The sequence below is a fragment of the Thunnus maccoyii genome, chromosome 19 (genome assembly GCF_910596095.1).
Source record: "Thunnus maccoyii chromosome 19, fThuMac1.1, whole genome shotgun sequence".
Lineage (NCBI taxonomy): Eukaryota > Metazoa > Chordata > Actinopteri > Scombriformes > Scombridae > Thunnus > Thunnus maccoyii.
Genome location: NC_056551.1, coordinates 12,398,023 through 12,425,584, shown reverse-complemented (window position 1 = coordinate 12,425,584; position 27,562 = coordinate 12,398,023). Strand labels below are relative to the sequence as shown.

The 27,562-nt window shown below is 38.9% G+C and overlaps 1 protein-coding gene across 1 annotated transcript; it reads left to right on the top strand.

The window, feature by feature from the left end:
- The first annotated feature begins 1,832 nt into the window (after window positions 1-1,832).
- On the top strand, window positions 1,833-27,562 carry npdc1a (neural proliferation, differentiation and control, 1a). The gene is made up of 9 exons (XM_042395238.1): window positions 1,833-2,238; window positions 14,798-14,947; window positions 23,923-24,036; window positions 24,275-24,484; window positions 24,947-25,013; window positions 25,762-25,852; window positions 26,019-26,098; window positions 26,259-26,358; window positions 26,455-27,562. Exons 1-9 carry the CDS (start codon window positions 2,133-2,135, stop codon window positions 26,524-26,526), a joined length of 990 nt encoding a protein of 329 aa, XP_042251172.1. The 5' UTR covers window positions 1,833-2,132; the 3' UTR covers window positions 26,527-27,562.

Sequence of the window (27,562 nt, the reverse complement as noted above, 5' to 3'; positions counted from 1 at the left end):
CAGCTAAGTTAAGTGCAACAATAGAGTTTCTGTGTTATTGAAATGAATGAGCTTTTTTCTTTGTGGCTTTTATATCCTCAACCAGATACTCATAACCTCAAATGGCTCTATGTATGGATATTATGTCACTAGACCTTTTTCCACAGACTCACTGTTACCATCGATCTGGATGACTGTGACAACCCCTGTGTCACTGTAAACGTGCCATAATGCTGCACTGTGCACATGTTTAATGGCTCTTTGTCTGTAGCATGAATCATGAATCTAATGTATTCTGTGACTTCAATCTGAGATTAAAACCAGCAAACACGTTTTCATTATGCAGTAGACTAGTTGTTTCAGTTCACAAATCAAGTGAATCCAGAGCTGCAGCTCAAGCATCAACACCATTATGCAAATGAATCCATCCAACCACACTTAACTTTACAATGTAATATTTGCTCATCAACGTTATCCCTTAACCGCTATGTTCAATATGCTATTATTAGCCAATCTATGTTGCCTAGTGTAAAGTTAATTAGTATAAATAAATTAATGATTGGTTGACAAGCTAAACTTATCAGCATTAAAACAAGATTCTCATTTTTATCACAGACAGCATATATGTGTAAACCAACTAAGCACATCATATTATAAATCATATTATTATATATCATATTATATCATTATCTTATTATTAATGTTACTCAAACCAAGCAAGTCTATCTGCTAACTCCCAGTATCTACACGACACACCCACTTTACTTAATGACACACCTACTTGGTTAGTTTCAGGCATGAGCCATGAGATGTTTAGGGCAGTGGTTCTCAAAGTGGGGTCTGGGTACCCTCAGGGGTCCTTGAAGGGGTTCCAGAGGGTCCCCAGCAAATAGGGGAATGGTTTATTTTCACTATAATTCCATCCATAAGTAACACAATGACATAATGTATGACTATTTTGGTCATGGATTTCATACACTTGCTGTAATAAAACATCTAAAAGCAAAAATCTTATCAGATGGGGGTCCGTGGTCTAATTTGTGTCAGTTTAGGGGTCCTTGACATGAAAGAGTTTGAGAACCACTGGGTTAGCGTTAGGGGTCGGGGTGTTGTGTTGTCTAGTAAAGTGGGTGTATCATGTAGTAAACTGGGTGTCGTGTAGGTCTGCAAGACTGCTGCAAACACACTATTGTCATTTAAACCGGTTTTCCACGTCATCACGTCTCACGTACCTCATGCGTTGTGCCCGTTTCCCAGCTAATCGCTCTGTAAACTGCTGCCTTCAGGTACTGTGGGAAACAGTCACATCTCCATTGTAAGGATCAACATTTGTGTGGGGGAGGTTACGGTAAACATAAAATATTAAATTTACAGGTGGAAAGTTTCACTGATGTTTCATATTTGTCATGGTGTGAGAATAGAAACTTCATTACAAACTGAAATTAAAATGAATATTTAATCATGATTATATATTGAGTCATTCTAGGCTATTTTCCTGGCATTCATTTTTACTCCATCTAAGCTTAGTTGACAACTGAGCTATCACCATGACAACTGAGCAAATTCCAACAGCTGAAGAAGACCTTGAGATGAAGCTGAAAGGCTGAAAGCTCTTGAAAGTGGACCTTGAATTAAATTTTTTGTTTTTCTTTTGGTCTTTTTCTTTGCGGTGGGAACACTATTTTATTATTTTATTATATTTAATGTTTAAATCCGATGAAATCTAATTGACAGGACATTGCCAACCTCTGACTGTCTTCATAATAATAATGTTTTTTTTTAAAGGAGCAAAATAATGTGGGAAAACACACGACAACGCTGCTGTCTGTTATGTGACAAGTCTGCGTGTTTTTATTTATGAGTTTACGAGGAGACCATGAAGGCAGCATGTCAAACACACGCATACACACACACACACACCCTCCCCTGCTTGAAGCTCCGCTATCTTTAGCCCTGCCACGGATTACAGTGCGCAGTGTGTGGACAGTCCACGTCCCTGGTGTCACCTGCTCAGCCAGTCGCTGTGAATACTTTTCGCTGAAGCTCGCTCGCTCGCAGAAAAACAAAAACAAAAAACATCAAAACAAAAGTGATGGGGGAATGACAACAAATTCCCCGTCTCCGGTTCTCCGTCCCCGAGAAAGACCCCAAGGATGCTGTCGCTCTCCAGCCCGCGGAACGGACGCCTGCGCCGGGCCTCGCTGCTGTTGCTGGCCGCGGTCCTGCTCTGTGTCATCCCCGCCACTGCTAGCCTCCCAGGTAACAAAAGCTCCACAACAACACACACACACACACACACACACACACACACACACACACACACACACACACACACACACACACACACACACATAACAATCACAGAGCCGCCACCAGACAATCCAATTATCCTCGAAAGCTTATTTTCAAATATCCCGGGACTGTCTGTCCTGTCAGTAACCGTTAACGTTACCGGGGCATCTTCAACGGATGAGGCTCGTGGCAGCTGTCGACCAGCGAGGCAGCGGCTTTTTTTTGTGTCAAAATACAACATTTAAAACTCACCAAATAGAGCGTTTTAGTGAGACAAGTGTGTTTTATTTACTTTGGTGGTTGCTTTAAGGTGTCAGTTTTGTTTCTGATAAAGTAGTTTGATAATATGTGACGTCCCATGAGTTCAGATGACCGTTTTGGACAGGTTGAACAGGTAGCTAGTTTTACGTCTGGTGAGTGAGAAAAAATGCACATTCCCTTCCTTGTCTGGTTATTCAATGCATTTCCTTGTAACTCCTTTAGAAATAGCTCAAGATTATTATTATTATTATTATTATTTTATGTTACACTATCCTAACTCATGTTTTAAAGGCTGGGTCACATATGATAGTATATCTATGTAGAAAACGAGGAAGAATAGTCATATATTGTGATACAGGGTGACATTTTTCATTATTAATGAACTGATCTTGCTTTGATGGATTGATTGAGTAGATCAGTAAGCTTTATTTAGTGTATTAGAAATAATGGCAAATGCCTGTAAGCTACTGAGTCTATTGATATTTTAAAAACAGTTACTGCCTAGTTAATCTGAGCAGCAGGAATAAAATCCAAATAATTTGGTTTATAATGATTGCAAATGGAGCAAAACAAGCAATAGTTTGTACTTTTCTTAAAAACTAAATGAACAAAACATGAATGAAAATGGGATTTGATTGTTTAATATTTGATTAGATTAACCAGTAACTCAAAAGAGTTACTGGTTAATCTGATAACAGGAAACTGGTTTGAACAGTTTTGCTTCTTTGTATTGTTAAAGATGTTAAAAATGGAAATGTTCCATACATACATGAGTGCACTTTTATGTGTATGTGTGTGTGTGTGTGTGTGTGTGTGCGCGTCAGTGATTGTCGCTGTTGATGTGTGCCGGAGAGATAATCTGCCTCTCAGCTTTTAACACAGAAACCCTGTGGGAGAACCGACAGCTGGACTCTTATATGTAATCTTTATCTTCCATCTGAGGGACACACGCACACACTCCGCCCTCGCACTGAACATTTACTGCCTTTCCCTGGACACATATTTGTGAAATTTATAGATTTTAATATATTTTTATTCCACCCAAACACAAATCCATCCACGCACAGTCTAGTCGTCTAGTGGATGACTCCAACCCACTGAAGTCTGATCATGAAATTAAAATGGTGTGTTTGTTTTGCTTGTGCACAATAAAGAGGATAGAGAGGTGATGACGCAGTTTCTGCACTTGTTTTTTCCCCATAGGGAAAATTTGAAAAGTCTTGCTCCCTCAAATGCTCAAAAAGAGCATTTTTTCTGGCAGTAGCCACCAGTGTCTTTCTTGTTTTACATGTTCAGAAAAGAATAATATGTTTGGTGTCATCAGCAGTCACAGGGTTTTGCTCGTGTGATGCTTGACATGTTTGGACACCTGTTACATTTGAACGCAGCTTTCATGTAACATTGTGTCAGTATGCGGACTATTGTTTGCTTGTGTTGTGTTGAAATAACAAGACAAGGCGAAATAACACCTTTTTTACTACAATGTGAGACGAGTGATGACAGCACATTGCATAATGTGGCTGCTCAAGAATGTCATTGGAGTCAGGAAGCGTCTACAAAACCTCAAAAAAAACACATCCAGTGTTGCAGCGAGTCAGGTTTGAGGAGGATTTTTGCTGGAGTGTGGCAACAGCATGAAGTGCATAGTAATCAGGTGGTTGATTCAGCAAACATCGACACATCACCATGTGTAAATACGCCAGAAAGCTTTCACAGAACATTGGGTTCTTGGGATGGAACTAATCCAAAATCTCCATAAACCCGACTGATTACATAAACTATGTCAAGTGTGCTTGGCTGGCTGAGATACAAAATTAATCACCTAAACTTGCTGAATTTGTTGTGTAATTCAGGCTCATTGGGGTGCATTGAATTAACAGTATTTTTTTTTTTTTTCACAGATAAAACAGTTTGTTCACATGTTATTGCTGCTCTAATTTTAGCATTCACTGTGCAAACATCACCCTCACTTCTCTGTATTCTTATTCATTCTGATCATCGTTGTGCTGCCACCTTTAAATGCCAGGTTTGTCACTCACCAAACCCACATAGAATTGGTGTGATTATTATTCAGCGAGCCTCTGCCTCCGGCCTTTTCCTACACAAGGCTTAAGCATTAACGATTCATGTCTTCTGTGTCACGCTGTGTCTCTCTCACAGACACACGCAGGCGCTGGCCTGATGGTGTTTTTCAATCACCTTTTATACCCTGCGGCAGGATCAGTCATCTGCATTGTAGTGGGGATTGAGAGCAGTCAACAGTCAGGTGGAACGACACATGCACACTGTCAGGGGGACATAAAGACTACCGAGTCGATGACTGGGTTCAAACGTAATGATTCGTATCCACATATGATTAGAGATTAAGTAAGGCTTGCATATGTTTGTATGCAATTAAAAGACAAGGTATGGTTTAGGTGACATTCTTATGTTCCCCCTTGGGCTCAATAGCAAATCTGCTCTTTAACCTCTTGGAGTGAGTTTGAACTGTGCTCTGTCCAGACGTGTCAATAAAAATACTACTCCTAAAAAGGTTTTGATGGAAACTCACAAAATATCTGCGGGCTGAAGAACAGGTAATGAATTGTAGATTCACATACAGACACCAGGAAACGGAAGTAGTGGAATGAGGAACAAGGTAGTGAACTGAATAAAGCTTTAAAGGGGAATTTTTCCAGAACTGTAAGGAGAGAGAGATATAACGTGAGGTTACTTATGTGCTTCAATACTTTCTGTAGACAGTGACACATAGAATCATCATTTCTAGCCCAAATTAATATAAATGATGCAGGGAAATGACAAGCCTTCAATTTTTTTTTACCGTTTTATTGTCTCATTTATGATATATTGTGTGTGAACTCATTGTTTCCAGGAAGTAATTTAGAAAAATAAAAAACCTAACAAGAACTCTTGGTTTCAAATGGAGCTTTTATGTAGCTTGTGTGGTCTTTGAGGGAATTTTACATTACCAGCTTTCGCCAGCTCTTTCTCTCTCTCTCTCTTCCTTTCTTTGCCCGACCTTTTCATTTGAGAGCCTGCTGTTTCGCCACCAGACCTCTCCAGGAAATGAAAGGACCACAATTAATCAACTTACAGAGCACTTACAGACATTTGGTCAAACCAGAGTCAGCACCGTTTCAGCTGCTTCTTTCAGGAATCACATCATCTGAGATTGTACAGGGTTGCTCCCTCAGTTTTACTACCTTTAATGTTCAAACGGCGGTGGCAATTTAAAAACGACAAATCACATGAGCAGCCGCTATACTACGTCTGCGGTTTTGCACGAACGGAACTGCGAAAATTGAAACAGAATTGACAGAATTGTCTGTACCCATATCCTTACCAAGAATGGCAGTGCCTGTTTAGCTGATTTAAATACTTACGAAGCCTCGATAATATCAGAAACACACTTATCAGCTATGACACACATACCCACAAATCTGTCTCTTTTAGATACCACAGCAAGTGCTTCTAATAACATGATACTGGGTTATTTTAAGGTAATTATCAACCAAAGTAGCCCAGTTCATTTGTGGCAGTAGTTTACATCATTAAATCCAGTTTAAGAAATACTCAATAATTGCATCAGCTTTCAAAGATGTTATTGTTGCATCACAGAGTAGTTTCAATACTGACAAACACAATGACCACGAAAAAGAAAAAAGAAAAAAGAATGAATCAAGGAGCTTTTATTTGCCACCTACATGCTGCCTTTGTATAAATCCCTTTAACCTTTGTTCTGTTTGCTGTGGGGTGTGCTGCTCCGCTCCACTCTAATGATAATGACACAGTAATTATCCCCTGTGTATGAGTTAGACGCGTTATTGTCAACATGACAGACAGTTACTGCAACAGAAAAGACAAATGACTGAAGCAGGGAGCGATAAGGCAGAAGAGACATGACAGCACCACGAGAGTAGTTAAAATGAGAAACCGAGACACCTTTTTGATTAGTTTCCCTTTCACCTTTATTATCTCTATCATCACCTTGATCCATCTTAATCTGATGTGTCTGTGTGTGTGTGTTTGCAAATGCGTGTTAAACAGGTTCAAAGACATGCCCCATTTTCCACCAAGTGTGCAAAAAAACTTTACATGTAAGAGCCACTGCATCAGATCATCGTGGGAAACCAACACCTACATTAGATGAGTATCCTGAAACTGATAAAGTAGACAGTTTCCGTGCATTGAGTCAGTATTTAATTTAAGATCAGGGTTGTCTGATGCAGTTTTCTTAGAATTGAAGCAATCTAGGTTGAGGTGGCAGGCTTTTTTTCCGCTACGTTGTTCAGACAGTTATGAAGGTGGCTGATGAAGCAGTTTTTTCTGTGACAATCATGTGGGAGTTGACTTCGAAACCTGCGCTTTGCTTCCCTTTGTCACTGTTCAAAGTGGTTTTACTTCCTGGCCAAACTTGGCTACACAAAGCCAGGGAAAAAACATATATCATGACCAAACTGCAGTCTCATTTCTTTTCGTTTCTTCTGTCTGTTACTTGAAATTAATGCTAATCCAAGAAGTACAGAATGTGTTCATTATTGTTATTGTTGTTTGCTGTCTTCTCAGTTCATTTTTATTGTCTTAATGCTAACAATGTGTTATACATATCAATCATTTTATCTTTTAACAACTTTCTGCCTAACCCATCATTTGCTTTCATTAATACTGGTTTAATGGGGCTAGAACAGTGACAGTTAAATTTTGGCATTGATAACAAACCCTGAACTGAAAAAGGAAACCTTGGCATTGAAACACTTGTTAGAAAAAGTTGTATTGGCACTGAAACGAGTATTGGCACTGAAAAAAGTTCCACTGAAAAATAAAATACGGGCATTAAAGAAATTACAGTCTTACAATCTTATTATCCTATTTTATTTAGATATTTTTTTCATTATGATGTTTTTCAATGTCAATCTTCAGATTTTTTCTTCATGTCTTTTTGTCCATGTTTTATTTTTCAGTGGAACTTTTTTCAGTGCCAATAGTTGATTCAGTGCCAATACAACTTTTCCCAATACAAATGTTTCAATGCCAATGTTTTCTTTTTCATTTCAGGGTTTGTTTTCACTGCCAAATGTTATTTTCAATGCCAATATTTAACTGTCGCTGTTCTAGCGACAGATAAAGCGATTTACAATGTTCCTGATTGTAAATTGTTGTTTTTTTCCCAAATAGTAAGTTGTGTTGGAGTGTCTTTTTCCTGAAGTTACACTAGTAGTGGGTAATATGAATAAAATCCTTTATATCCTCTAGAGCTGCGACAATTGTAGTCGATTAATTGATTAGTTGCTAACGATTAAATTAAATGCCAACAATTAAAGGTAAAATTACTCTTGTGCCAGTTTATCAAATGGGAATATTTTCTGGTTTCTTTAGTCTTCTGTAGTAAACTGAACATCTTAGGATTGTGGACAAAAGAAGACATTTGAGGACATCATCTTTGGGAAACAGTGATGGATATTTTTTTACCATTTTCATATCAACAACTAATTGATGAATCGAGGAAATAATCGATAGATTAATGGATAATGAATAAATAATCGTTAGTTGCAGCCCTAATATCCTCTATTTTCTTGTGTATATAACTTTGTGTCAACATATATTGAGAGATTGTGTATTTTCTGGAAAACCAATTGAGATTTATTGTTTTTGGCTAATTTGGTAAAGTAAGTACTTCAAGGCACAGTAATCAAGGCACAAAAATCATATGACAAAATCTCGGACAAAGACAAATTTATATTGTCTCAGGGTTTATATAGTATATCGTCATATCATCCAATCCTAACTCATCAGAGAATAGCAGTGCTTCTCCCAGCTGATGCTAATGAAAATTAAGCATCAGAAACAGGCTGTTTGGTATTTGTTTTTGCCATGGTTACACCAAAAGCCACACACAAGCACATACAAACACATACACACACTTTATCCATGTGGAAATAAACTGTGTTTGGATGTCAAGTGAAGAGTGCTCAGCAGAGCTCTCAAATGTTTCCACTTGATTTAGAGTGGCTCACTTCCTGACTGCTATCAGAGGGTCAGGAAATGCACACAATGGGAATGTACGACCCCTCTGGCCCCCTTTCCTTCTTCCTCTTCCTCTCCCTCTCTCTCTTTCTCTCTCTCTCTCTCACACACACACACACACACACAATTACAGATTTGGTATCATTTGTTGTATTGTATCTGTAAAACAGCTTGAAGGAACACAAGTTAACGCTGACATGAAAGTGTGTGCACGCTTGCTGTGCGTATTTGTGTGTGCGTGCCTGTGTGTGTCTGAGTGTGTAGGTGTTTGCCAGGCTGTGTGAGAATGCCTCTGTTTGCCTCTCGGTTCTTCCTGGCAGAGCCGCTGCTGAGCACACAGCCTGGCAACAGCAGCAGCAGATGGTTCGAAAAGTAATTTTTCACTCGTTCCAAGGACTACTTTGAGGCCGCGTTCACACCGAATCCGGCAATGCAGCACTTTCCCGCAGGGTTGTGCGGAGATGTAGGCGTGTTTATTTATGCTTTAGAACGTAACTGCCGTGAAACAATTAGAAAATAAAGTTTTATTTCTCTGATTCACAGCTTTGTTCTCACTACCGCCCCTTGCTCTCTTCGTTCACTATCTAGCTGGCTGCTCTCTCTTTTTTTTTCACTTGTCTTTTTTAAAATGGTTGGGGAAGCCCACAACAAAGTCAACAAGTGAACAAGGGTCTTCCCCCTGTAGGTATCGTTGGTTTGATTGCCGGCTTATGTGATTAGCCACTGCAGCGTTTTGGTAAGAGTTAATTCTGGTTCAACTTTTTGAAGACGGCTGCTGTGGTTTTTTGTTGAACCCCATGCGGTCCCCACTCCTGCACCCTAAACACACTACCCCCATTTAGATGAAAGTCCCTGAGTTACATGTTCTTTTACACCTCCGCTATCTTCACCAATACCAAACAACCCAATGTTCTGCAGGAATGTGTGTGTTTTTTTCCCCCCCATTTTCTTTTGTTTCCATCTCCTTGTCTGTCTCTTGTTTTGTATTTCTCTTCCTGTCTCCTTGATTGAGCTCTCTAGTGTGCGACAGCACTGTGTGGGAGGAATGTTGATGCAAGGCCACCTCCTATGGTGACTTGACATTATGTCACTGTGGTGGCTTTGTTATGCCGCTAAATAGATTTGAGCTTTTTTGTCATATGATTATTATGATGAACATCTTTATTGGCTCATCTGTGTTTAGAAAAAGTGCCAAGTTATATAAGTGTGAGTTGGTGAGTTTGGTGAAATGATAATGATTAAGTCAGTGTGTCCTTTTCAACTACTGGTGCACCAAAAGCACATTATTACAATGAAATCATAAGCAAACATTTTCATGACAACTGCTGTTGAAAGATAATGAAGGCAGTTTTTGATTTATTTGGCAACAGCTCTGCCCAGATTTTCACACTTGCTTTGCTTTTTCCTCACCCTCTTTTTCTCACCGTTCCCCTGCCTAACACATCCATAATGAAGCACACATACAGTAGGTTTGTTTCTGGGTGTGTGTTTGTGTTTGTGTCTGCTGGGTGTTTGTGTGTGAGGAGAATAATTATATGCATTCATGTGACTGCAATAGGTTCCAGCACATTAACTTTCCATGTGATGAATAACAGATGAAGTGCTGACCGGTGATGCTGAGATTCTAACTGCATTACACCTTGCTTTCTCCCATTCATAACAGGGATTAAATGCATGGTCCCCTTTTTTCTTAGACACCAGTGATTAATTAATGTATCATGAAAGGCTAATTTAAAATGGTCTTTTTTTGTGCATGATGACATAGGGTCTGGAGAATATAGTAAATGATTCAGAGATGCACTGAGATACAGTCTCTAGCAATACATCATTGCTGGAGTTACACCAGTATCTCAATGTGTTGTGCTGTTCTGATCAGGCTACATGACATTTAGATAATAGCACTTGTGAAGATAATGTTGTGTGTATGTTTTAATAATTTGTCCATAAATTTCTGTAAAACTGAAAGCGCTTCATAATGCAATGAATGAAAATGATATATGATTGATTTCTGTTTCCCTACAAATTGTGGGCTCAGTACCTTGACAAAATAGATGTGAAAGTTTGTCTACACTGTTTGTTAAACAAGACTTAAGAGTCTACAGCCATGCTAGCAGCCCCATGAGGCTGTACTGCACTGTGGTGCTTTTCAGCTAAATGCTAACATCAACATGCTCACGATAGCAAACTGTTGTTCATCAGCACTTAACACAAAATACAGCTGAGGTTGATTTGAATGTCATTAGCTTTGACCATCATAAACCAAAGTTTTGGGCAAATTAAAATTTTGACCTGATAATGGCACCAGGTGAAAAGTGAGACGATCACCAAAAGCATTAAGATTCATCCTCTGGGTATCAAAGTGGATCAAAGCGTCGGACTGACCGGCATTGCCATCCCTAGAGCCACGCCATCAGCATGGCTCAAAACTACATGTTCAAGGTAGTTTCTCCTATTTAGTCATGTGATGTATCACCAATAAGTATGTGTGATTCCCTACCCTAATAATGTGCACACATCCAAACACTCAAGCAGATATTTGACAAATCTAAATTTTAAATTGGCTAATTCTCACAATGAAGTAAGGTCAAGAACTTTGAGATAGGAATGGGCTGTTTGATCTGTGACCTGAGTGTAGTCTTCTCCACCTGATCTGGGCCTAAACAGCACTTGATCTTCAGACAGTTACCAGATCAAAGATGGGGAGAGGCAGCTAATGAAAGGAGTGAAGGGGACATGGCAGCATATTTTAGAAGATACTAGCACGGTCATGTGTCAGGCCTTGGCTTGGTATGGAGTTGTTAGTGGAAGCCTTGATTATGGGCTCTTGTGCTTCCCCTGACCGAGATGATTCACTGATGTCATTGCTTGCTTACGCCAAGTATTTTTGCAATCAATCACAGCCATGCACTATTCAACACAAAATCAAAATAAAACCAGTAAAACAAACAAAAGCAAAGGCTTCTTTATAGTTAATAAAATCTTTTAGACTGATCTAGTGCTTGAACTGATGAACAAACAGATTTTTCCCTCTCTATCTGGGACTTATCCTGTCCCAATCTACTGCGGCAGTATTAGAACAAAGCAGAGTCTGCATATATCTGTGTGCATGGGAGCAATAATCAAAACTAGCAGGTCAGTGTTCTCTGCATGAAGTCTTGTATAGTCTTACATCATGCACATGCACACCGACAAGTGCCCAAGAGTCTATTCCACTCTCCGCTCACTCAGTGTCGGACAATCACGAAGTGCACACACTCCCACAAGGACAGAACAATCTATTTCTAGTGACACTTTTTTTCTGTATGGGGTTGAGGGAAATCAATAAGAACATGTGACAAGATTAAACAAGGGTTTGATATCTGCTGGGTAAAGACAAGGAAAGCACATGGCGGGTAAAAATAGGTGCCACGACAACTGAGGGAGGGAGAGGAGAGAAAATAATCGACAGAGAGAGAATAATCTTGGACTTTATCAGGAATGAGGGGGCTCGGAACATTAGCACGTTACACTCACAGTGCTGTGGAATAACTTGGCAACGCGGCAGTTGAAGCAGCAATTAAACTTAAAGGTGACGGAGTCGTTGCTAGGCCGTGGGAACAGAAAAAAGACAGAGCGTGAGAACAATCAAAGGGAGTTGTCTACCTGCATGTTAGTTTTGTGGCCATGTGATTCATGGCATTAAGTAAAACACTTGCTGTTCTACTTGTAAATACGTCATTTGCACTCTCAAAAATTAGAGGGGCTCATGTTTTCCCATCACCAACCTCACCAAACTCTCTCTCCTTCCTCCTGGGCCTGTCTGTTTCTGTTTCTATTTGTTTCTCTGCCTGTATGTTTTACCCAAACTGAAAGAAAAACAAAGCATCTCAGATTACACGTGTCACTCTGCCACTGACTCCCTGAGGCATCAATCCAATCAATAACAGGAGATGTGGACACGTGTGTGTGTGTACCTACGGTGTAGACATGCCTATATCCTTGTGTGTTTGTGTACGCTGTATGTATAATGTTTATGTGTTAGTATTTGATTTGCTATCTGTTGTTGTTTACACTCCTGTAATGTTGTTGAAAGTTTGAGATTTACATTAGCATCTCTTTCTTAGTTTAGTGAGCTTCCAGTAATGTTCAACTGTAGTTTTAGTGTTTCAGGCAGGGAAGGTTTGACAGAAATTCAGAGAAGCTGTATTTACCTTAAAAATTTAGACCCTATTACCTAAATCTGAATTTATACATTTTTCCTTAAAGCCCAGGCCAAAGAACAGTCCACAAAACATTTCAACATTTAGTCAAAAGACTTAAATTTATCATGCCAAATAACAAGTACAACAAAGCAGCAGTAGTAGAGTAGGGCTGCAACTAATGGTTGTTTTCACCATTGATTAATCTGCTGATTGCTTTCTCGATTGATTGAATAATCCATTTGTCTTTAAAATGTTTAAAAATTGTGAAAAAATGGCAGAATTTTCACAATTTCTCAGAACCTGCGATGATGTCTTGTTTTGATTGACCAACAGTCCAAAACTTAAAGATTTTTAGTTTACTATCACATATGATAAAGAAAAGCAGCACATCCTCACATTGGAGAAGCTGAAAGCAGAGAATATTTGACCTTTTCGCTAGAAAAATGACAGAAACGATTATATGATTATCAAAATAGTTGCCAATTTCCTGTCAATTGACTAATCAATTAACGGACTAATTGTTGCAGCTCTATATTAGAGTATGTGGAAAGTGGCAATATATTTCAAATATGGTCATAAATATGTAATTAATCCATACAAGTGCAAAGTTATGAAAATTCAAAATTAATAGATTAACACAGATTAAATCATTCAATGTGGTTTATTCTTATTTAAGGTGACCTTACAAATAAATTGAACTGTTCACTCCAGTCTCTTTTTTTTTTTCTTGTTTTGGTTTACAGGAATTTTTTGATAAAAATATAAGTGGGGGAAAATGGGTGGATGGATAGTAACACACTATGTATGTATATATGTGTACACAGGTACAAAAGGCAAGCACCAGTCCTCTTCCCCTCTTCTATCTGCTCTTCATCTCACCAGCACTCCGTTTCTGCACATCTGCTCCTTCAACAACACATCTTTCCTGATATTGCAGGCCTTGTTGCCATGGAGGTCATTCTCTTACAGTGATCTCCTGTGATGTGTAATTCTCTCTTATGTAGAGATTAAAAAAATAATTAGGTTACGGAAGGAGAAAGGACTGGACTGTGTTACCAAACAGAAAAAACATAGTAACTAAATGAGGTCTGATTTATTGTTTTATCACAGTTTAATACAGTCGGCCTGTTTGACCAGTTCTGTAGATCATTTAAACACTTAAAGTATTAACACTCTTAAATCCTTAAATAATTTATCCCATAAATCTGCTGCAAATGCACGACCCACCAAACTCAAACCGTCTGATCTCTCCTCATATTTTTTCACAAAGGGAGTTTTCACAACACCGATCTCTCACCAAGAGACATGAACAACCCTGACCTTTGAGACCCTTTATACCACAACCTGGATTCATCCACTCTCTCTCCCAACTTAAATCACCTCCTGTCTGTTATGCCAGTATCAGCGCCTGCTGTGCTGTTCACCTTTAGCTGCCCCACTGTGCAGCACTGCTGGGCTCATTATCCGCTCTGATAGCGTCCCAGTGCTCCACCTGCCCTCTGCTACCAAACACACCTGCTGTGGTTCTGTAACCCACTTCTCCCTCTGTGTGTCTCTCAAGCTGTGTGTGTGTGTGTGTATGTGTCTACAGTGTTTGAGCTCAGCTTTCAAACTGGCAGTAATCAGGTCAAGTGATTATCTAAACTGATTGCATTGCCAAGCAGGTGGGGCACACCACATTGCGAAATGCAGAAAATGATACAAAATGTACCTTTTTTTGCAGTCAAATATATCTGTCCTATTTGGCAAACCTCACCCAAATGGAAACCTTGAAAGAGGTTAAGAACTATTTCAAAAATAATTTGGTCAAGCTGTGATGTAACTCTTACATCAGCAGACGCTCTGTAATAGGGCAGATGTTGTATTTCTGAGTGGAGCTGAGAGCTTCCACATCCACTAATGAGTGAGTCGGTTTTAAAGTCAAAGCATTTCTTTTTTGGGAACATTTTTATAGTACTTGACTCTAAACGAAGACGGTAATTTAACTGGCACAATCATTTCTGCATCACAACAGTATGGTTTGGATACTAATGAAACTCTTGTCACTCTCTTTCACTCAGCTGGCAGTAAGTGCCCTCTCCATATAGACTGTGCCAAAGAGGGACGCCACTTCTGCAAGCCTGGCTCCTCCCACTGTGGCCCCTGCCTCTCCCCATTGGAAGAGAACGAGGAAGGACGCTGTGTAGTGAGGAAGAGGCACCATCAGCATGGTATGAAGAAAAAGACAATGTCACATGCACATTTTTCTATTGGAGGTGATAGAGCTACAACAATTAGTCAATTAATTGATTAGTCTATTGACAAACTATTTTGATTATCATTTTGAGTCCATTTTTAAGAAAAGAATGCCAGAATTCTCTGGTTACAGCTTTTCAAAGGTGATTTTTTTCTGGTATTTCAAATCTTCTATGACAGTAAACTGAATATCTTTGGGTTGTGGACTGATATTAAGGACAAAACAAAACATATGAAGTTGCATCTTGAGCTTTGGGAAACAGTGATCGACATTTTTCACCATTTTCTGACATTTTATAGACCGACTTATCGATTAATCATTCAAAACAATCAACAGATTGATGAAAATAATTGTTAGTTGCGGCCCTAGGAGGTGAATGGACAGCTGAAATATTTAGTTTATTACAAGGATGTGGATTTGAGGAAAGTGAATTCTAAGAGATGGAGGAGTTCATATACCAAGTCATGCTTAAATGTTTATATAAATGGGCAGAAGAAATCTGGCAAAACCCAAATTGAGAACTCACTGTTTATTTAAGAAAGATTATAAATGTGAGAATCAATTTAAGTATGAGATCATCTGTGCACAGATGAGATGTGGTATATTGCCTACTACATATTGAAAGTGGAAGATACAGAGAGGTAGACGAAATTAAGAGTATTTGTGAATATTGTGAACTGAATGAGGTTGAAACCAAAATTCATTTATTTCACTACTGTCCTTTAAATCATAATTTAGATTTGATAAGAATTGAGGGTGGAGCTTTGATTAAATGCCCTTTTAACAATGTCTTTGCATTTTCTGAATATATTTCTAAAGCACAGAATAGGAGGAGAGAAAAATAACTTATGATATGTCAAATCTATCCTAAAATCCCTGTGTCTGAATATCGCCACAAGGGATGTGTCATATAAATGATTAGACACGAAAATAAAACCACTCATTCATTCAGTACAGAAAGACAAGAAGACAGAGAAGACACCCATCCCCACCCATCTTTTTTCACTCACACCGACGCACTAACTCATCCAATGCGCTCACATGTAAGCAAATAAGTTGATTACTGTGAATAAACCAGATTAAGGTAAGAGCTTCGTTAGTGCAAATTTGTATGACTGGAAGGATGTCTGGTACCCTGCAGGCTAACATCTAATTGCAACACAAAAGAGGGAGAATGGATTGACTTCTTTGCAGGAGAGCGCCTTTGCTTTAGTCTGGATCATTAAAAGCTTTCTTATATATTCATAAAATGCAACATATCAGACTTTTTCAGGGAGAGAACAGTAACATCCTGAAATTATTTCCACTGCTATGATTATTCTTATTATACGCTCAGTTCCAGTTAGATAACCTGCTCAAGGTTTAAATGACAGTTACAACAATTGCTTCACTTTGGTTATAATCAAATTATTCAAGTGTATGTAAATGTACTGTCTGACTCATATTCTTTCTCTGTTTTGCTTTACGTTTTCACTCCGCATTAGTTCTTTGTCATTGCCTCTTTTCTCTTCAGCTCTGTATCTTGTTGCCCACATCTCTCTTCCACTCCACCTCTTTCTCTCAATTGCCTATTGATTCTGTGCTTTCCTTCTCCTTCCCTATCAATCTTAGCGTGATCTCTTTATTCCCTCAACCTTATCTCCTCCATTTCTCTCTTTTTCTCATCCAGCTCTCTTCTCTCTTTACATCCTTGTCGTGGTCCTTGCTGTCCCTGCTTCTCTCCTCCATATCGCTGACAACTACGATGCAGTCTGACCCTCTGTTGTTTTTTTTTTTGTTTTTTTTTTTAATCCTCTCCTGCTGTGTCTGCAACATACACGCACACATGCACCGCCCCCACACTCTGGCAGCTTTAATCACTTAGATGACATGCATCTCTCTCTCTCTCTCTCTCTCTCTCTCTCTCTCTCTCTCTCTCTCTCTCTCGCCCTTCATCTCCATCACTGAATCTAATGTCATTTAATGAAAAAGCCAAGCCGCGAAAAAATAAATCGTATTTTTCTGATTTTCATGGCACTCGCTGGCACACATGACACGTTTCGAGACGGTGCTGCACAAATTGGAGAGAGAAACGGAGAAAGTCTTGTGTATCTTCGAGTGCGCTGGCTTGCCTCTGCATGAATGTGTGTATGTGGAAGTGTGTGTGTGTGTGGGGAAGTGTGTATTTATGTCTTTTTGTGGACATGTGTGTGTTCTCTGCAGAATTAATAATTTAGATGGGTCTGCGGCAGCACCACACAGAGAAGAAAACATAGGAGAGAGATGAGTTTGAGGATGTATTGGAGAGAAAGGTCACATCATGTAAAAGGAGTGAGGTTTTTTTTTTTCAGTGCATTTATAAGATGATAAGGCCTAATCAGTTATTACTATTTACATGTAGAATAATGTCTTTAATTGTTTTTTTGTGTCTCTGCATTTTTCATATGGAGACTATAACTTTAAGTATGTGATGCTTTGTGCGAGTGTGTTTTTGTGGTGTTGCGAATCCCGTACATCATAGACCTTGGCTAATCTCCCTAAAGTGGTTACATAAACCCCCGGGAGACCACAGAACACATTGATCCGCATGGGAGACTCTGACTCTGTCTCTTTTTTTCACACTGACACGCTCACATAAATATTTATACAATAACCCACACAAAATGTTGAAATGAACTGATAAAATTACTTCAGTGTCTCAGGGGCAGCGGACGTCTCTTGATGCATCGAATCAAGAGCTGCAGTCCAGATGCTGCCTTAGTAGTTTGACAGCATTACTGACACCAAGTTACACCTCAGTAGTCACTCTGTTTCCACCTCAGAGGAAATATGACGGCTGCGCTTTCACGACTTAACTGATTATCTGAGATTTTTGTGTCCTTGCTGAAGCATGAACAATAGACATCTTTCAAAACTGAAATTGTAATACATGACACATCCCCAATATGTGTCGGTTCATTTTCTCTCTCTCACCGTCTCTTTGTTTCCTCTGTCTCTATCTGTCTCACACACACACACTCAAGCTCATGACTAAACCTTCGCTTTGTCAGCAAGCACAGTTTGCTTCACAAAATGTACCCATTTGTTCTTCTAATTAAATTTCTAACTTCAGTCTTACTGGTTCTGCAGTGCAGTTGCTTTTCTGTGTTATATAGAAAAATTACATTAATATTATAAAGCACTTTTTTAAAGTTATATGTTTTGAGAGAATTAGCACAATTCAGCCCAGATTTCTCAGAGACAACATATGTATGAGAACAGCAGGATGCAACAGTGTCCTGAGAATAATGGAGAGTGAAGTGCGGTCGTGTTGATCTTAAACCACCCCATTTTCTCTCTTGTCATTTCCCTCCTGTGTTGCCTTCTCTGGTTGCCTGCAGATAGTCACATTAAATTCAAAAGTCTGGAAGTGGTTTGTGAGGCTACTATAGCCACTACTATCAGGCTGCTTTACTCCCTACTACCTGACCATAGCTTGGCCTCTACACTGACCCTGCTGGCTGCTTAGTAAGGCTATCAACTAAAGGGTCATGGTTGATCATAACATTTTTTATACATGAGACATGTTTTAATAGTCAAGTAGTCATACATTGCAGACTTAAACATTGTTAAAATCAGTCATATCTGTGGCACCACAATAATATTCACAAATATGTTTTGGTCTTTAAAAACCTCTCCATCTATGAGTGCATTTATCAGCAGTGGGACAGAAATATTGGCTTTATCATTTATTTTTCAATTAAATCAACCAATCAATTATCAAAGATACTGTGTGACTACAGTATTACTCTACTAAAAAGAAAGTGTTTATTCTGGATCAGCACTAGTGCTTAGCCCTTTCTCTCCTGTGATGACATGGTTCTTATCCTCACCTCAGGTGGGATAATCTTCCCATTCCAGTCACTACAGTCATGCTGCATCTTTGACTGTAATATAAAACTGATTCCTCTAAATCACACTCCCCTCTTTAATGTCTTGCACTGATAATGATCCTATCAGCGCTTCTCTGTCATACATTATCATACTGTACGTCTGTGGCCTTGAACTTGTTGATATCATAATATTGCAGCAGGTTATTCTGCTGTTGTATTCACTGGAAGTCACTTAGTATGGAGTCTTAAATTTCACACACTCAGTCCAGAGAGGATTGGAGTGCACAGCAGATGAACAAGTGAGGCAGGCAGCAATTTTTATTGTAAGTAGGACCTGCTTGTATTTGACATAGAGGCGTGCACTCCCATTAGTAAACACACCATGCCTCGAAGCTATGCCCCCTGCACAGAGTGTGAACGGTGTGTATTCTTTGTATGTAGTTAAATGGTGTACAGTTACAGTATGTACTAAAGGCAGGGCTGTCTCGTTGTAGCTAGGTATTTTACAGTCTGTCTCTTTCTGTCTTCCTGTAGCTCTCTCTCTCTCTCGCTTACATCTACACATATAACTAAATATCAGATTCTGTCTGTCCCCCCTCCTTTATGCATGTTTATATATTTTTACATGACGTGATATACAATAGAGCAGCAAACAAACTAAAAAAACAGAGACACCCCAACAGCTGCTGGAGAGGCCTAACCTGTACATGATCACATATCCTGCAGCAGTTTACTTTGGCAACATGATAGGTCAAGAAGCTGATGGAGAGTCAAACTACAGTTTGAGTTTACTAACAATGAAATAAGAGTTTGCAGCCTTTCAGTGATAGAATGAATTTTTAGCCTATATAATGATATATGGTTGTTGATGTCAATCTTGCAATGTCTACCACTGTTCCACCCTGTACAACTAACACAGTCATATAACTTCAACATAGCATTTTTGCAGACTTTTTACAGTTGTAAACAATCACACATTGTGTTTAATGTGATGTAAATGTGCTTAATCATCCGATATGCTGATATTTCCAACTCAATGTAACTGATTGCCGATGCCAATACCGATATATGCACATATTTTTTTCCAGCTGGCTGAGACTATTACACATGCAATCATAGATTGTACTAAGTATGATCAAGAAAGACAATATATGAAGGAAGAACTTAGGAAGACTGGAGTTCAGGAGCTCAGTATTAAAACTTTAATGAACCTGCCAAGTGGGTGGAGCACTTGAGTTTTCTTTGAGTTTATTAGACAGACAGGATTGAGGAATGTGTAGGATTTAATCTCTGGTCCACACTCCGGAGCAGAAGGTGGTGGTAATGCACCTAATACGCTGGTTGCCAACCGCCGTTATAAACCAAAAAGAAGGGAAAAAAAGCTGAGTGAAGTGGAGCCTGTGGAGGAAGCACCAGGATCGTCAGGTGCGGCGGAGGAGAAGGCAACAAATCGGCCCTCATAATCGGCAGAAAATGTTCATTTCGGCCGATGCCAATATTTCATTTTAGAGCTTATATCGGCCAATACCGATGACGTGCCGATAATATCGTGCAACCCTAGTTTAGACCTGATGATATAGTCATGTAGAGGCAAGGACTATTATGGTTGCATTTTTTTCCTTAACATGAGTAACTAATATAGCTGAATGTTTGTGACCTCACATTTCTAATGAGATAAAATATTTCTATAATTTTCTATTTTTGTGGGTTAATCCTGACCTTAACCCTTCTTTTGTGAAATTAAATTAATTATACAATATATATTTAGTTAAATATCCTTTAAAGATTTCAAGTATACTATTGCTTTGCTTAGGTATACTTATTTTTCTCTTAAATATTCTGCTTTCTCGGGGTACTTTAAATAATAAATATTAAAATACATATTTGTATATTTTCATCATTGCCTCTTGACTTACACTGGACTTATTGTGTGTTTGTAAGCCGAAGACGCTATAAGACATTGACCACTAATCCATTTTCTAACAGCCAGGAAAGAGTAAAAGAATCTTAATGTTTTTTGCTGGCTTTTAGACTTTTTAGGTAGGCTTTTATTGCGTTTTTTTCATTGGATGAAAAACCATGGATGAAAGACAGGTGGGACTGTTTATTGAAGGTGAGGACATAGATTTCCTGTATTGACTCGAAGCTCTGCAGTCAGTTGTGGCTAACTTTTTATAGCAGGCGGGAAGGTGACTCACAGCCAAAATTATAAGGTACACCACCTTACCAACTTTAGATTTTATAAGAAAAATTACTTATTAACTGTGTTCCACTCCCTTATTTGAAAACAGGCTAACTAATAAAACAGATACGAGTCTCTGCTTTAACAGTGACCTTTTTGGTTCCTTTCCTTTTAACTTAACCGTCTTGTAGACCTTTCCTCAAAACACTGAGAAGAGCACATAAATGAGACAGATGTAAACCTTGCAGGACTCTTTGTACTTTATGCTGGCTGATCAGAAGGAAGCCTTCAATAGACTTCTGGTTTTCTGACACATGACAGTCTGTCCCTCTCTTCCTCCCTCATACCATATATTATATTGCCCACTAGAGGGCAGCAGGACACTAGTATAAATCAATATGGATATTGTCACTAAGGAGGGACTCAGTGTCAGTAACTTGTTCCTGTGTTATTAAAAATCAGCATGGTGACATATAAAATTTAGTTATGTGGTTTGGAGTCAATTAAGTCTTTTTATCAGAGCTAAAATTATCAGTCAATTAACAGAATATCCACCAACTATATGTAAGACATTATACACTGTAATTGAGCAACCATAAGTCATTTGTAATGTAAAGCTTCCAGCATATCAAATATGAGACTTTCTTGATTTTCCCAGAACATTTAATAGACTGAAGACACAGTAAATGTATTCAATAAACAACATAATAATGAAAATAATCATAGTCCTGCTTTATGATTTAATGCCCAATAAAATGATCATAAATTGATACACTACATGTTGCTAATGATCTCCTTTTCTTAGCTGTCTTTACCTTGGTAATGGTGTATTATGTTATATGCTATATATTATTATATAGCATATAACTATATATATATACTATATTATTCATATAGCTGTTATGTCAAGTTTTGGTGCAAAATATCTCAAAACACACCCAGTCTTAGTAATACAAACACACAAAATCTCATCTGAAAGCATTCAGATTCATCAAAGATGAGGTTTCCTTTGTGTTGTGGTTGTTTTCTAGTGTTTAAGATATACTATTTATAATTATACAATATATTTTGCAATTTCTACACAAATGTAGGCCAAAAAGAGGTATATAAATCAACAAGATCTGTAAAATCATCCTGATTTAGAGCTTCTGGACAATGAGAACAAGGCAGGAAGGGACTGTCTGTGTGCATGGATGTGGTTTGGGGGGAGGAAGAAATGTGAATGGGTTTTAAGTGGGAAAAGAGGACAGCACAGATGTGTGTGACCCTCAATACCTGTTGAGCTGTTTAGTGTTTGTTTGTAGTACCCAACTGCCCCCTGGGTGCCTCTCAAGAGGTTATGGGTCATTATCAAGCTAGTGACAAAACTCTCTTACACAAGTAGAGGTGTGCGTGCTTAGTCAGTGTGTGACAAACCACACACATACACACAATCGCCACTTTCTTGGGGGGTGAATTATCAACTTCGGCTTAGTTGGAGTCCCCAGGATTTTCCTATAAAGAAATCAATACTCTGCTCATTTATTTTTAACCATTTCTCTGCGGATTTTAAATCAATCCACACGTTAGAAACACCAAAAAAAATCTCCCTTCTCTTTTGAATGTGTCCTCTAAAATTCAATCCTGTATTACCACACGCTGCTGGCGAGCAAGCAGGGCACTGTTGGAGCTCTCAGCCACCTGCAAAGTACAGATGGTGCATCCCGCCTCCACAGACACCTGCTATGGAGTGCACTAAATGGCCATTAGTGGAGGGGGGTAAGAAAAAAACAAAGCAGGCAGTGAAAGTGCTGGCATGTCATATCATACACATTAGCACAGCCAGATGGCCGGCCTTCTGGAGAGAAAGTGACACTGTAATCATTAATCTGATGTAGATGGTTGTAATAATGTGTAATTGCACAATTTGTTTAGATACATTCATTGGCAATGGTCACTTATTTTGTCACACTGGTTTTAATGTCAATGTCATATAAAGCAGCTGCACTTGTGTTAGCCAAGGATGCTGAACGGATAATGGCATGATCTAATAAATTTGCTTTTTATGTGAAGCACGTTTTTCCGCATTTTGTGTTCTCAACTACTTTTTTCATGATTTGCTGCCAGTTTTGAGCACAAATAACTTTGACAATTTGAAAACTGAAACCTAGTGAGGCAAAGGTTTGGCTGATTGCTTTTGCGTGCCACCCCCCCCGCTAGGTTTCCTCCCCCGGCCACACACACAGTATCAGCCCTTGTCGTCGCCCTGGAGACCTCAGCTGTACTGCAGGAATGTGGCTAACTGTCTGGCCTAAAGGGCTGTTAAAAAGCAGTTTCGTATTGTCTCTTTTTTTTTACCAGTCTCCAAACAAACAACACGTATAGGCACACTCCCTGTCTGTCACTTCAGAAGCAAGACTCTGAAAAACACATGTAACAGTTGGGAGCGGTTATGTACACGTGCCAACTAAACCATATGCATCTCTCTGTCTTAATCACAGTAGTCACACATTAGCTAAATACAGAAATGACAATGCTTAAAAGTATGTTCCTGTTATAGGAAAACCTAAACTCATAAGACATGAGTGATGTGAAGAGAATGAATGCTTTGCCCTCTGTTTGAGGATTCAGATTTAGATTGTGGCTATGCATATTTGGTAGGTAGGTAGGTCAAACGGCTACCTTAGTCAGAGGCCTGTTGCCCTGGTAACTGTGTTTGTGATTTAACAGGTACAACCAAATGTATATGAAGTTACTGTAAGTGCTTACTGACTGATTTCTGTGTTGTGTCTATGATTTAAGGTGCTTTGTTAATTGCACAAAGCCTTCAGTATTTGTTTCTGCCGTGTTTTATGTGCTTATACTTAAGAACTTGAGAGCCAGATTGATTTGCGTAACAGTAAACTTAACCATCTTTTAATCTTGTGTGTCCTTTAGGCAAAAATACATTCTACCCTGACTTGGATGAAGAGATCGATTATCTTCACTCATACATCGAAAAACAGGAAGTGGCGGAGATCAAACACCCACAGAAGCAATCCAAACATCCTGGTATGAACCTTGAGAGCAATCTCAAGACAGACATACTACCATATCAGTAACAAGCATATCACTTGTGTGTGTTTTTCCCTCTAGTATAGAAACCTATTTTTTTGTAAAAGAGGGTTTGAATTATCTACTGACGTGCGCTCTAATTGACAAACACCTGCATCCAATATTGTGTTTTTCTCCTCATGGTAGCCGTTGATTATGACTCTGTCGCTATTTGTGTCTGATTCGTTCTCTGCAGCTGCCATCGCCTCCCAGATAGATGTTAAAAAAGGCAAGACAGATGCCTCCAAACACAAACTGAAAACCCCGCATGCCACCACTACAGCCCCCCGCCCTGCAGTTTCTGCTCTTCTTAACACACCGACCCCCCAGCCCAGGGCCACGGGACTTCAGGGCCGAGATGGTCCTATAGTTGTGCCAGCGCACAAGAATGACAGCATTATTATCAGTGAGTATGATTTGATGTCCTCAGCATAATATGACAGTAAAATGGTAGGGGATCAGATGCCCGCAGCAGTCTTAAATAGCTTCACTGCACCCAGAAAGTGACAGACATAGGGTGCTGGTACATGATATGGGTGGAAACAGATAATGGATACAAATTTGATCCAATGAAATGTTTTTGTGAACCTCACTTGTTATCTCTTTTGTTCTCTATATATTGCAAAGGAACAGTTGATTATTTTTGTGTTTATTGGTTTTATGTTGCATATTATTGCATAATAATATATTGCATAATTTTACCCAGGATGACTATGACAGTTCATAAAGAGCAAATGAGCACATATATAATTATATTTAGCACCCATAATAAATGTCTCAGCAGTTTAGTCATCCGATTCCCTCTGAATAACTCATTATTTAATCCTTATCATGCTCTGTTCCTTCTTTCTTTTGATTCAACTTGCAGTTATCATCTCAGTGTGTGTCGTGGTGGGCGCTGTGGCAGTGATCCTGGCAACTGTCTGTTTCATCAAGTAAGCCTGAACACATAAAGTGATCAAATTTTGTCTTTTTGCTGTAGAATAAAGTACACTATTATTATGGAATTCACTTCATAACAAAAGAAATGCAATAAAAAGACTGACAAGACAGTTAAAAATGATCCATCTAAACTATAACAGACAGTTATTAATACTAAAGAAGTGTTGCAAGCAACTAAACTTTGATCACAGTTTTCTTTCCTGTTAAAACAAATCAAATAAATAAAGAATACAGAGAGGACCATTCCAATAGTATACACATTTTTTTAATTCATGCACAAGTTTGAATTTTCCCAACACAGTTTCCGTTTGTTATACTCCCAATTTTGCCCCCAAAATGTCACATAGCACACAAAATGAAAACATCTTTATCAGTTGACATACTGCATTACACATAAAGTTTATCTGAAAATCACAACATTGCATATATTCATCACTGAATTTTAATTGATTTGATTAAAATGGTCATTATCAAATGAGGCTAACAGTAACTAATTCCAATTAAAACAGAATAGGCATGTCTCTCAAGATTATAGAGGTAGTAAAGAGAAGAAAATGTGCAACATATGCACAAGTCAATATTAAAAAAGATGGAGACTAAGAAGGACTTTTAGCAAGAATTTAGCAAGCCAGTTTTACACAGTGAAACCTTGTGCTGAAAACTGAGGCAAGTTGTGCAATACAGAAGCAGGAAACAACTGTCAGTATTGCAGGAGACTCAGATTCATGATGCCCCCCACAGGTTGCAGAAAGAATCGCATCTAGCTCAGAAGGTGGACTACCCTGCTTATGGAGGGACGGGCGCGTCTGCTGCAACACCTAATGGCAGCTCGGTAAGCCCACAGCTCTTTTGACACCTAAACGTAAATGTTAGAGCTTGCATTGTTTCAATTCTCACTTCTCCTCTGCAAAAACCACAAGATGTATGTATGCAGCATGCGCCGAAGATTCAGTTTTTAAATGTGCCACCCACACTTCCTTTGTGTGTTTCGCCCACAGATGGGAGATAAGACTCTGGCCCAAAGTGCTCAGATGTATCACTATCAACATCAAAAACAGCAGATGCTCTCGATGGGAAAGTAAGATTTCTTTTTCTGTTTCTTCACTTTCTGACACTCCCTCCCAATCCCTCTTGTTTACTCCTGTCATTTCTGTATTTAGACCTTAAATTCTCAACCACATCCTCTGACCTTGTTACCTCTCTGCCTGCATTTGCATCTTTTTTCCTCTTCTTCTCAGTCACAAGCCTGAACAAAAAGTCGTTGATACCGAGGTCACTTCAGATGAGGAAGAAGTGGGAGGAGACTTTACAGTATACGAGTGCCCAGGACTTGCACCGGTAGGTAGAAACACACACATGCAAATCTGCACAACACTAATAATTTCTGAAGTTTGTTTTATCACTAAAAATCTAATTTTCTTCCCTCCTTGACAGACTGGGGAAATGGAAGTGAAGAACCCTTTGTTTGATGACTCAACCATACCTTATCAGGGGAACCAAAAGTGAATGCTGAACACTTTACACACACATACGTACACACGCACACACACACACAAGCCATTTCTCTTGAAGAAACCACTCTGTCTCACACTGCATGCATAGAAATGGAGGACCCCGGCAGAGGACAAAGTGATGAAAAAATGATTGTTTTCTTCTTTAACTAATTCTGCCCTGAGTGCGGCTTTTAATACTACACGTGTATGTTCCTTGTTAATTTATTTCTTTCACAGTTTTGGAGCATTACTGTCTTTAAGAGTCCTGCTAATTTTGTCCCTCTAGGTGTTTTGTCCTGATTAAATGTTACACTCTAAGTTAAGATTTTCTCCTCCACTCTTGTTATTTTCCTTCATTTCTGCAGCTACTTCCAAAGAATGTCACACAAAAAAAAGCAGACATATGTACAACACAGACACATGAATACACATACATAAGCTGGGAAACAGTTGCCCTCTCTTTTTTTGTCATGCATAGCTAGGAGCTAAACCACATTCCTAACAGATACCCAAGAACTATTTAATTGATCAGATCCCTGTGATTACCTCTGTGAAGAAAACAAACTCCTTAACACAACACAAGGATTAGCATTGAAAATGTTACCATTGGTGTTGCTCATTTTATTTCTTGTCATATAAGCTGCACATAAAGATTTTAAGACTATAGAGTATAAATATATATGAAGTATATGAATTGAAGTACAGTACTTGATGATGTCTGTTGCATGGTTTGACTGTACTGTGTTTGAATCATGGCGATGCTTTGATCAATTATTCTGCCTCCCGTATGTATGCATCCTGTTGCTGGAGGAGGATTGACTTCCTCGCACTTGAATGAAATTTGAGAGACATACTGACATTTACTGGCAGATGTGTAGGTGGTTAATTTGACCATTCTGTATCAACCCCTTTCCTCTCCACCCTCTTGTTGGCCCCAAGCTAACCTTGTGCTGCAAAATGTACATACAAAGTGAAAGTGTTCACTTTTTATAGATATTTGTACATGCAGACCAAGGATTGGAAATAAAACTTTTTACCACATCTGAAAA

Coding starts and splice junctions, on each gene's coding strand:
- npdc1a (XM_042395238.1), top strand. CDS start 2,133: ATGCTGTCGCTCTCCAGCCCGCGGAACGGACGCCTGCGCCGGGCCTCG. Junction 14,948..23,922: donor GAAGAGGCACCATCAGCATG/GTATGAAGAAAA, acceptor TGTGTCCTTTAG/GCAAAAATACATTCTACCCT. Junction 26,359..26,454: donor AGTGCCCAGGACTTGCACCG/GTAGGTAGAAAC, acceptor CCTCCTTGACAG/ACTGGGGAAATGGAAGTGAA.